At 52.5% G+C, this 12301-nt stretch overlaps 1 protein-coding gene across 3 annotated transcripts; it reads right to left on the bottom strand.

Moving 5' to 3' along the window:
• Positions 1 to 6004: 6004 nt before the first annotated feature.
• Positions 6005 to 9863, bottom strand: LOC120642203. 3 transcript variants are annotated; one of them, XM_039918648.1, is made up of 3 exons: positions 9019 to 9863; positions 7331 to 8073; positions 6005 to 6180 (listed from the first exon to the last, which is right to left on the bottom strand). In XM_039918648.1, the coding sequence occupies exons 1-2, from the start codon at positions 9548 to 9550 to the stop codon at positions 7340 to 7342; spliced, it is 1266 nt and encodes a 421-aa protein (XP_039774582.1). In that variant the 5' UTR covers positions 9551 to 9863; the 3' UTR covers positions 6005 to 6180; positions 7331 to 7339. The 3 variants fall into 3 exon arrangements, with proteins under 3 accessions (XP_039774582.1, XP_039774583.1, XP_039774581.1); XM_039918649.1 differs by having other exon boundaries at positions 6013 to 7507; positions 7541 to 8073; XM_039918647.1 differs by having other exon boundaries at positions 6013 to 8073.
• Between the last annotated feature and the right edge of the window lie 2438 nt (positions 9864 to 12301).

Below are 12301 nucleotides of genomic sequence, written 5' to 3'. Positions count from 1 at the left end.
CCAGGCGGAACCTCTGAGGAGCACTGCTAGAAGACCCCACAGCCGGTGACTTTCACTTCTTTTCTACTTTATAAGCTAGATGGGCATCCTCCTGAACGATAGCCCCATTGACTAGCTCACTAAAAGTGTTGAACTTGAACATCGCCAGGCGATCCTGGAGCTTGCTGCTAAGCCCCTGCCTGAAACACGCCTGCTTCTTTTCATCAGTATCCATGTGATAACCGGCGTACTGTGAGAGCATGTTGAAATTCTGGGCATATTGCATCACATTGTTGTTACCCTGCTTTAGGGCCAGGAACACGGTGAGCTTCCTGCGAATTACCCCTGCAGGAATATGGTGTGCTCTAAAAGCTTCCTTGAACTCATTCCATGAAAACCGAGTGCCAGCAGGAAACATAGCCACATGGTTGTCCCACCACGTACGTGCGGGATCCCTGAGCTGCTGTGCCGCAAATGACGCCTTATCGTTGTCATCATAGGGGTACAGCGTGAACTTGGACTCTATGGTCTTAAGCCAGCTGTCGGCCTCCAACAGCTCGTCGGCCTTGTGAAACAGCGGCGGCTGGGTCCCCAGGAACTCCTGGGACCCAGGAACAGGTGGAGGGTGGTGTCCTGGCCGTGGTGCTGCCCCTTGCTCCACAAGTTGATGGAGGAGCGCTGTCTGCTCATCACGCCCAGTAAGCATGGCCGCAATGGCCTGGGCCAAATCCGGAGGATTCGGGGGTGCTGCCATTCTGCAGTTAACCACGACAAGATTAGTTCCATCATCTAGATTAATTAAGACAATCTCGATAGTAACCAATCTTCCGATTCATGGCACAATGAAAACAAAAAGAAATAGAGCTTTAAAAACAATTCAGTGTAATGCTTGCAGGCGGGGCCAGGCGGTTCGATCGGCTCAACCAGTCGGTCTGACCGGTCTGCCCTGGTCCAGCCGAAAAACGTATGGCGGACAGTCCGCAGTACAAGGGCGGACCATCCGCTTTACAAAAAATCTAGATAACCGGACCGTCCGCTGAGCTTCTGCGGACTGTCCGCTTTACAAATGTCAACCCAACTCGGTTTCAGAGGGTTCTGTGTATTTTTCCTTAGTGGCCGGCGGACCGTCCGTGTGTCACTACCGGACCGTCCGTGTGTCACTACCGGACCGTCCGCTGAACACGTTTTGAGCTACCAGACAGTGTCTCCAGTCCGGCCGGCGACAGTACCGTAACACTTCACGGCAATCCTATGAAATCTTACGACCCGAATGTCACCCACAAAGGTCCTTAAGACCTTAAACTCACCCCCATCAACTTTTATGGAAAAATCTCAAAATCACTATAAAATGAGATGCATGCTCGCCCTACGTTCTTTCTGATAAAAATTTTAATACTTTTGAAAAACTTTTGAAACTAGTCATGCCCGTACCACCCTCGGTGCGTTTCGGCTCTGATACCAGCTATGACGGAATCGCCAAATTAAAACTTTAACTAAGCGTAATGGTCGTCATTTGAACACATCGGGTTCATTAGCTTAACAGCTTAATTTGGCGATCCTTTCTCAACCCACGTCCCGATCGAAACATCACCGATAGTCCCACGCGAAGGTGTGCGTAGATGGTACAAGCACGACACATATTTGGAAATACAACAAATATACATACGATTTCCACCTTAAGTTTTACAAACCCCGTTTGAATACATCCATAGTTTATAAACTTTACAATACCGAAATTAGAGTTCAATAGAGGAAAGGGCTAACAACTACCAAAAGTGTAACCACGGAAGGTCCCTAACTAAACATTTGGCTCCGCAACCTCTCATCCCTCTGCGTCCCGACGGATGAACTTGACGCAGCAGGAACAGAAGTGTACGTCTGCATGTCCTGAAATAATTGTGGCAACAAACCCTGAGTATACTAATGCTCAGCAAGGCTTACCCGACCAGTGGGTATAACTTAGCCCACATATCTAGGCATGCAAGGCTTTTGGCTGATGGTTATCTTGCAGAAAACAGTGACTAAGGTAATTCCTCACTTTCCTTATTTTAGCCCAAGTTCTATATAAATTAACATAGTCTAATGTTTGCATAACCAAATCTAGAGCAAACATAGTGGAGCAATAAATAATAAATCATACGTTTATCAACATAAGTACAACCATTATTCCATCACAACACTACGCTGCGACGCAGTGACCAAGGTGCTCATATCCGAGAGCGACTGACGGCGAATTGATTCGATTTAACCTTGCAAGGTGGACCTAACCAACACGGCACACATTAGCCCCGTCGGACCACACACACCAACCCTTCCCCTCCCCGTCTCGAACTACAGAACCGCCCCACCTTCATATAGTCAGCCGAGCTCAATGAGAGACCACCAAAAGTAAACATATGCATCCCGTTTCTCCGCGACTACTCGACTCGCCCTAAGGGGTGGTGATGAAATTCTGTACTTTCGAAGCGAGGTAGTACTAGGCTTACCGGTTTTGACTACCTCCTACTCCCGGCATGCGGTTAGTACAGTTCAAACATGATCAGCAGGGCCAACAACGGCTCGGTCCTTAACCGACACAGGCGGAACTACACTTCTCCCGCCCGGTCTCAGATTCTACTCTTTCTTTCATTCCCAGACTTTCATCCATAAATTAGTAACTCATATCTAAAAACATAAAACTATCCTAAATCTCGTGAGTAACCAAGAATTACTCAACTTCTACCGAACCTTATCTAGCATAGCATTTCTATCGTCCTATACATACTAGTACAACTCAAGGACACCTAGGGTTCATGCAACTAGGGTTTCAAACAACTCCTAAACGTAATGCATAAGTAATAAATACATATATATGTGTCATAATTTAAATTAATAAGATGTGTACCGGGGCTTGCCTTCGGGCTGCTGCTCAAGGCTGGGGTCAGACGGGCCTTGGGCCGGGTTCTCACACCTCTCCTCCTGGGCTTGCGCCGGCTGCTCCTGCGGTGCCGCAATCACTTCAAATACGGCGCCCTCAACTGCAGATGCTACACGTATGCATATGAAATAGATGAGTGCAGCTCAATGATGTAACTATTTTACTTCAACTGGAACGCCCTGCGAACTGTCCGCGCCCAAGTGGCGGACCGTCCGCCGTACCATTCTACCGACCCACCAGAACCAATTATCTCTCTAGACAAACTTCAATCTATACGGTGGACTGTCCGCTCACCCTTAGTGGACTGTCCGCAATACACCTACGCCAACCCACCAGAGACAACAATGTCTCTGGACCAATTTCTAATCCTACCGGTGGACTGTCGCCCCCCTTGGTGGACCGTCCGCAGTTCATTTATCCAATCCACCAGAGATAGCAACGTCTCTGGACAAAAGCCTAAACTCTACGGCGGACTGTCCACTCTCCAATAGCGGACCGTCCGCAGTTCAATCCTGTGAACCCCACCAGAGGCAACATCGTCTCTGGACAATTTCAAGTATCAACGGCGGACTGTCCGCTCTCCGACAGCGGACCGTCCGCAGTTCAGTTCTGCTAACCCACCAGAGACAACATCGTCTCTGGACGAAATCTAATCTGACCGGCGGACTGTCCGGACCTCCTAGGCGGACCGTCCGCGATACATAACTTTTGACACCGCACCACAGGCGGCAGCAAGTGCGGCGGCGACAGCGGCGGCCGTTCACCGGCGCCGGCGAAGCACCGCAGAAGGGGGGAAAAGACCGGGGAGCACAAGAAACTCACCACGAATCCATTCTCGCGGTCGGTTCGGGCGGAGGATGACCAAAGAAGCGGATCGATGGTGGAGCAAGGCTTCAAGCGCCTCCAATGGTGACCGGCGGTGGCGGGGGTGATTCCGGCCGTAAGAAGCCGGTCTGGGGGTTGGGGAAAGGTGGAGGAGGTGCCGGGGAAGGTACTTGCGCGAGGAATCGAAGTATGGTGGCCGGAGGAGGGAGATCGACGGAAGGGGGCGCCGACGGGGCGAGCGCACGAGCTCCGCTCGGCTCTGGTCGAAGTGAGGAGGAAGAGGAGGAATGACAGGCGGGTCCCACATCCATCCAGATATATATATGGGCGTTGCCTTGGCGGATCGTCCGCCGACCCCGAGCGGACCGTCCGCGAGGCAGGTGTTACATAAACTACCAACAGCTCGATCCAATCGATGCACAGGCAGTCAAAAAAGGACGGAGCAGAGGAAGCCTCGCCTTGCCGATTTCAGAAGCCAGAGCTGCTGGAGTCAACGGCGGTTGTACCCTGGCACTGCCGGTACAGGGTGCGTTGTGTGCGTGTGGCCGACGATGGGGCTCCGGCAAGGGCGGGAGGTGTGGGCTGAAGTAGGGCTGGGCATTCGGGTTACCCGAAATTTTCGGGTCGGGTAGTTCGGGTTTTAGGAATTTCGGGTTTCCAAAAATGATACCCGAAATCAGTTGGGAAAAAGAAGAACCCGAAAATTCGGGTACCCGAAAATTCGGGTTCGGGTTCGGGTTTTACCCGAATTACCCGAAATTCTGGAACTCCACATATGCAGTATAAAATCAAATCAAATACACCCAACCATACATCCAGTTCACATGTCCAAACTGACAGTTCAAACGAAATTAACTAACACTTCACACGTCCAAACCGTGACAGTTCACACTTCACATATCACAATTAATAAACATAGTTTTGAAGCACACAAATCAAATCATAGATGAAAAAACAAATCATTTCGGGTTGTTCGGGTATTTCGGGTACCGTGGCCCGATACCCGAACTACCCGTATTAATTTCGGGTACCGTGGGTTGGAACCCGAATTAGGGTTCGGGTTTTTCGGGTTCGGACTTTTCGGGTTCGGGTTCGGGTTTTTCGGGTTCGGGTATCGGGTATCGGGTTTTCTGCCCAGCCATAGGCTGAAGGGCCCCCGTCGTCGGGGGGAGCAGGCCAGCAGCCTGAACCGGCGGGCGTTAGGGTTTAGGGTTAGTCTGGAGGGGTGGCCCGATAGGCTGATTTCTATTGGGCTAGGCTGATTAGTATCTGTTATTTCAATTCAAAGGGGAAGGTGGTGGAATAGGATCTTTTATTAATTTTGTATTGCTTCCTTTATTAATCAAGTTTTCTTTTGTAATTTTATATTCATAATTCTTCAGCCAATGATTCCTACAAGGATGTAGATTATTGAAGCAACACATAACTGGGCATGTACACAGAGTATATACATTTTTTCTTTAATTTATCCCATTATTAAGGCCGCACTAGCTTACAGGAAAATACTATATTAAAACGTAAAAAAAAAGACTTTTGAGTTGGAACTCATAATGATTTTATTTCTGTTTAAGAGTCACAATTAATTAATTTTAGTCTATATACCCGCCAAACACGCTCTCTAATTGCTCCGGCAAAGGTGCTATAAGCTAGCAGCAAAGTAACCGCTAGCGCAACAAGATTCGCAGGATTTCTCCAAAGCCGCTGCCGGTGAAGCACCAAGAAGCGCGCTGCCGCTACCGGTTGAACGCGGCGCCGTCCCCCTCTGAGTCTCTGTCAGACAACAACACAGGATGGGTCAACTGCTGGTCACCGCCACCAGGGCTGCAGGTGATGTGATGGAGATCCTACCTGGTGGCCACGGACCGAGGATCGAGATGGAATGGCCAGAGGCGGAAGATGCTGCTCAGGGTTTAACTTTTCGGCGAAATTTCGCCGAAATTTCGGTTTTTTTTCTGTTTCCGCTAGTTACCGGGATCCGAAATTTCGGTATTTTTCGATATATTTCGTTTCAAAATTCAAAATTCAACAAATTTCGTCCAAAATCCACCGAAATTCGCCGAAATTCACCGAAATTCCGGAACAGAATTCCGTTTCCGCCGATCACCGGGATTCTACCGAAAAACGAAATGGTGAACCCTGATGCTGCTGCTGCATGCGGTTGCAGTCGGCCAGCAAGGTGACGGGCCATATTCAAGTTTGCATCAAGAAATTGGTTTGCATATATACAAGTATCATGCATGCATATTATCATCCAGCATGCCTAGCTAGTACGTGCCTGCTGTGTGACTCAGTGATGATGATGATGATTAAGTACAGTAGCTAACAACATATTAATTAGTACGCGCATTGTACATTGCATGGAGGAAGACAATATACTAGTAATTAACTACTACATACTAGTAGGGTAGTAGTGGTAGCAGTACTAATTAAGAGCGAGCCGAGCACGTTAATAAATAAATGAGTTAAATACACCAGCGGCCTTCGAATTTGTCCCCAGATGCCACTTAGGTCTACGAACTCGCAAAATCGAAATCTAACATCCTGAACTTGTTAAGTTGTGCCACTTAGATCCATAACCCTTCAAGAGGCATGAATATATGCAAAAAAGCCCTTGAGTTTTATCATCTTCTATATCTACATTCTCCTCGCCTCTTTCACCTCTCTCTCCTCCCCCACAAGCGCCGCCGCTGCCGCCGGAGGCCGCCAGGAGCGCCGTCGCGGGAGGCCCCTGCTCTCCCCGCCGGTGCTCCTCCCTCCCTCCCTCGCCGGCGCCTCGAGCTCCGCCGCGCTGAGCTCGGGCAGATCTAGGCACTTCCACCTCCTCCCCACCGCCTCCATGCCATGCCGCGCCGCCCCCTCCTTCCACCATCCACCTCCTCCCTCCGCCGCACCGAGCTCATCCCACCTCCCTCCTCCGTGCCAGCGCACCCCTCCTCGCGGTGGAGGCCATGGCATAGCGGCGGGCATGGCGGAGCTCGTGCGCGGCTATGGCAGAGCTCGTGGCGGCGGCGTGCCGCCTCCTCCTTCCTCCCTCCTCGCGCGCGCTACTCCACACCCTGCACGCGGCCGCGGCCGCGAGCCCCGCGGGGGCGTGGGCCCGCCTCGGCCTCGCTCCCATTCGCGGCGCCCGCGGCGCGGCTCCAAGCAGATCCGGGCGGCGGGGGCAGCGAGCAGGGCCGGCGCGAGCTCCTCCCTCCTCCGGCGCGGCTTCCTCCGAGTAGCGACGACGAGCGGCGGCGGGACCCAAGCCCACTCCCTCGCCGGCACCCCTCCCTCCCTCCTCCCTCCTCCCTCCTACTCCTTGCCGGAGCTCGAGCGGATCTGGGCATCCCCCGCCTCCTCGCGGAAGCACGCGCGGGCCGACGGGGCGAAGCGGCGGCGGCTCTCTCCGGCGGCGGCGGCGGTTGGGGATGGCGTGGACAAATTTGGAGGGCTTTTTTGCATATATTTATGTCACGTGGCGCCATGTTAGGAGTTATGGATCTAAGTGGCACAACTTAACAAGTTCAGGGTGACAGATTTCGATTTTGCGAGTTCGTGGACCTAAGTGGCACCTGCAGACAAATTTGAGGGCCGCCGGTGTATTTAACTCTAAATAAATAAATAAATAAATTAAGCTTAAGCCTTGTAGACGACAACAAAGCATGGGAGGATGGCCCTGGGGTTGAACACCATCAGCTCCTCCAGGTTGGAGTACACCCCAGGCGCCGACCCCGCCACCGACTCGAACTCCTGCAAATCATCATCATCAACGCCATCGTGCTGCTCGTGCTGCGCCGCCGCCGACGACGAACCCTCCTCCGCCGCCGCCGCCGACGAACCCTCCTCCTCCTCGTTTATTATTCTTGGCTGCCGCCGCCGCCGCTTCACCCGCCCCGCGATGACCCGGCACACCAGCATCGCCCTGCTCCGCTCCTCCTCCTCCTCCTCCAGGTACTCCACCGCGTCGTCGTGCGCGCGGCCGCTGGTCGCCATCGTCCACACGCCGGCGGCGTTCCTGTTCCTGATGACGAAGCCGTCGCGGATGATGGCGCAGGCGCCGCAGCCGCCGCCATCGCCATCGCACAGGTGCGTGGCGCCGTTGAGGCCCAGCGCGCAGGCCAGGGAGGCGCAGTGGAAGCGGAGCAGCTCGTTGCCATCGGCGGAGCAGCGCGCCGCCGGGTGCTTGGTGATCTGCCTGGCCGCCTTGGCCTTGACGGCGTCGCGGTACTCCTCGAAGGCGGCCAGCGTGCGGGGCGTGTTGCGCACCTTGAGGATGCGCTCCACCTTGCACCTCTGCTTCTTCACCCAGCTCGACTGGAAGATGATCTCGATGATGTTCCGGCTCGTGTCATCCGCGCCAAGCTCACAAACTGTGTTATTATTAATTACACTTGCATTCAGATTCAGCATACGTACTTACGTACGTTAATTCAGCACATCCATCTTTAATTTGCTTCCTTTCAAAAAAATATATTTAATTTGCACTACTCAGGCACTTAATTATTCATTTATTCCTTGATGATACTACAATACAATGCAAAATCTTCTCAAAAATCAGCTAGCTACTGTTGCAGTCAGCCAGACTCTTTGATGCCTGCATGCTTTGCTTTCTTTCCACAGTTGTACTACTACCATACTCGATGTTATAGGCAGTCGTGGGACCAACCAAAGCCATCAAAAGCAGCAGGAATAAAGCGACGCAACTCTCACTTTCACGCAACAGTAGATAGATGATGAGGGGTCTAAAATTTATTTTAGCGTACGACGCGCAGATATAGTATATTTGGATACTAATTAGAAGTACTAAATATAGACTAGTTATAAAACTAATTTTATATAGATGCTAATTTAGGGGATCAATTCATTAAACTTAATTAGTTCATGATTAAACCTAATTAGTTTGGGGTATTTGCGTTCTTATCCCTACTTTGAAGTATAATTATAATTTTGCTCTCATTTTTTTTACTTTCTGATTTCGACCTTTACTATTCACAATTTAGTGTGATTTTGCCCCTAGTCAACAATCAAAATAGAGGCAAATATGCAAAGACTAAGGGAAAAATTATAACAACTTGTGAAAAATAAAGGACAAAATCACAAAGTAAAAAAAACGATGATAACCACAATTGCACTTCAAAATAGAGGTAAGAACACAAAAAAACAATTAGTTTATGACTTGTTCATATTGTGCTACAGTAATTAAATATGTACTAATGATGGTTTAATTAGGCCTAATAGAGTTGCCTAATATGTTCATATGGGTGGTGGTAGGGTAGTATTTACTTGGATCGGAATCGGATAATGGCGGACTGTACCTGCGTGGGTGATGGACTGGTGGAGCTGCAGGGTCTCCTGCCTGACGAAGATCTGGCCGCAGTCGGGGCAGGTGGTGGCCCTCATGGACGACGAGCTGCCGCCGCCGCTCACGGGATCCACCACCATGTGGCACTCGTAGCACCCCGACAGCCGCCTCAGCCTGAACGACCCGCCCGAAGAAGACGACGACGACCCACCCCGCTGCAGCTGCAGCTGCTTCGAGCTCTCCAGGGGCAGCTCCTCGCTCTGCGGCGGCTTCCGCTCGCAGCTGCTGCCGCTCACCGACGGCCGCCGCTTGCCGGCCGTCTCCAGGGGCGCGCGGTGCTGCTGCTGCCCGCTGTTTCTGCAGGAGAAGATGCTCTTGAGCGCTAACCTGTAGGAAGGGCTCTCCGCCTCCCTGCTCTGCTTTTTCGTCGCCCTGCCATCTTTCTCCGGCTTCTTGTTGCTGCTCCTGCTCATCACAAGTTTCTTCTTCATGGCCATGGCCTCCCTTGCTGCGGCTGCCGATCTGCCTGCTGCTAATTCCACCATTATATATAATATATTCTTTCTTCAATTTGCCAAGCTAGCTGCTGCTTCCCTACCTCCTCTAGGCTCTAGATCGATCGAGGCTTGATTTCTTGGAATTAATATATATAATTTTCCTTGCTTTAGCTAGCAACTTGTATGTACTAGTACTAGAGAGAAGGAGGAGGCTCGGGGCTGGGTGTGATGAAATGAGGATGTAGGAGTACACACAACCACAATACTCCTTATTAGGGGTGTGTGTGTGTGTTGAATAAATGATATGATATGATGCTTCTCTCTGCTAGTCTATGCATGTCTTCTATCTAAAGAGGCCTGCGCTGCTTGCTGCTGCAGCTTTATTTATGCTTTTGGGGAGGGGAGGGGCCTGGCCTGCAGCCTGCAGCCTGCTGGGTGAGCTAGCAAGCTTGTGCTGCTGGCTAACTCCACCAGTTAATAATCAAATACTGTATTCATATCTAGTCCCAGCGGATTAATTGTATGTCAACAGCAGCTAACAAATTAAATGGCGGGGCTAGCTTAATTATATATCCGACATGGCTGGCATGATTATGATGACTCTTCTAAATATGCCACGCCTTGCTCGCTTTACCTTAAGATGGCTAGCTAGGTACTGCATGTAGGCTTATCTCACAATGCAAGTACCTGGTTTGTTTACTCATCTCTACCTAGGTTCGCCGTATCTCACAAGTAACTGACTACGTACTCACTACTCTAGCTAGCTACATTCAAATAAACAGTATACATGAAATTAACTAGCTCGGCTCGATGCGCAAGGCACAAGGTTGAGCTGGGTTGGGTTATTCGGAACGAATGAATTGAAATTCAAAACTCCACTCTTACTGAGTACTACGTCTGCATTGAACTAGCTGATAGTCAGCAGCTGACTGATCGATTCCTCTCCCCCCCCCCCCCCCCCTGTTTCCTTTTCTTTTTGGCCTGTATCTATTTGATCAACAGGCAGCTGCTACGCGATTACACGTAAATTAAAAGCTGCAAATGTTGGCGGCCTGAACGGATGGATGATCCAAATAAATTAAACCTTGAGTTCTTGCTAATAATGGCCAATATAATGGTGGAGTACTTGCTTGCATTGAGAGTACCAGTTGTGAGCGATGGTCCATGCAAGCCGACAGACACATGTAGCATGGCATTTCTTGGTCTTGGATTCGAGCTAGCTAGTGGCAGTAGCATGCAAGATCCGAATGAAGCAGCAGATCGAGGAGACTAGTGTCCAAGCAACAAGTTGAGACAGATACATATATACGCCTGAATATAATCGTGGCAGTAGAGGGAATGAAACAAACAAAGAGTAGCTGCAGATGCGCCGTTGAGCGGAGCAAGGACGAATGAAATTTATAGATATCTTTGTCTTCTCTTCTCTTCAGACTGACTTCAACAGCTATCGCAAAAGCATTTTTGCCTCGTCTCAGCGTACTGTGCACGCAAGAGACGTCCTCCAACAGACGACGCAATCGGGCAAGGCATATTGCCTTCGAGGAGAGAGACGAAGCAAAATTGCATCGTCTCTCTCCTCAAAAGCATCCGCAGGGGAGGGGCCAGGGAGGCCGGGCGCAAGGAGGGGAGACGAGGCCGGCAGCGAGAAGGTCCCGCCGGCCGCCGCGAGGAGGGATGGGGAGCAGAGGCCGGCGATGGCGGCGGCGCCCCGCGCGGGGCCGTCGAGGACGCGGGGTCGGGCGGGGCCATGGCGTCGAGCTCGAGCGGTCGCGCGCAACCCCCTCCTACCCCCCTCCGCCGCAGCCGCGCACGCGAGGTCGGCCCTCGTTCGCGGTGGCCCGGTTCCGCCTTCTCCGAGGAGGCCGCCGCCAACCGCTCCCGCCCCACTGGAGGCCATCGCTCCGCCTCCGTGCCGCCGGATCGAGGTTGCGGACGGCCGGCGCGGCGAGCGAGGGAAGGAGGGAGGGAGGCAGGGCCGGCGCGGATCCGGGAGGGAGGCAGGGCCGGCGCGGCGAGCGAGGGAGGGAGGGAGACTGAGGAAGCAGAGGCGGCACGGATCCGGGGATGGAGGGGGCCGGCGCGCTCGAGGGAGAAGGGATCCGCCCCGCCACCGCCTCCGCCGCGTCACCACCCCGCTTCACCTGCTCCGGCGAGCGGCGGGCGCGAGGCACGGCCGGCCGCCCGCGCATGGAGAGCCGGCAGGCCACCTCCCCCGTCCTCGTCCTCCTCGCGCTCTCGCTCCTCGCCCTCCCCTACAGCCGCCACGGGCGAGGCCGGCGCGGGGCACGGCCGGCCGGTGTGTCCGGGCGGCGGAGGACGCCCCGGACCAGAGGAGGAGGCGGCGGAGGACGCCGCTCCGGGCCCTGGCGGAGGGCCGACGATGGAGGTGGGGCGGAGGAGGGAGGAGGGAGCCGCCACCGCTCGGCCGGCGTGGCGAGGGAGGAGGGAGCCGCCGCCGCTCGCCTCGTCTCGTCCTCGCCTCGTCCTCGTCTCGGCCGCACGCGAGAGGAACGGCCGTCAGTTGCTTTTGCCTCTGTGTTGTTGGAGACGACGATTTTTGCCGTGGAATGCATCTACTGTTTATGAGAGGCAAATCGAGTTTTCCCCTCCAAAATGCACCTCCGCTGTTGGAGTCAGTCTCACAAATTACTAGTGACGCATGGGTTCCTTAATTACTACTGCATCTAATAATAATAAACTACTAGTCTCAGCTGCACAAAGCGGTTAAGCTGTTAAACAACCTAATAAGCTACCTGACGGCCAGAAGAGTAGTAGTAGTAGTCATCAGAAATGCAAATG

Source organism: Panicum virgatum, chromosome 7K (assembly GCF_016808335.1).
Source record: "Panicum virgatum strain AP13 chromosome 7K, P.virgatum_v5, whole genome shotgun sequence".
In the NCBI taxonomy this organism is placed as follows: domain Eukaryota; kingdom Viridiplantae; phylum Streptophyta; class Magnoliopsida; order Poales; family Poaceae; genus Panicum; species Panicum virgatum.
The sequence above is the reverse complement of the archived record's forward strand: the minus strand, read 5'-3'. Positions and strand labels throughout refer to the sequence as shown.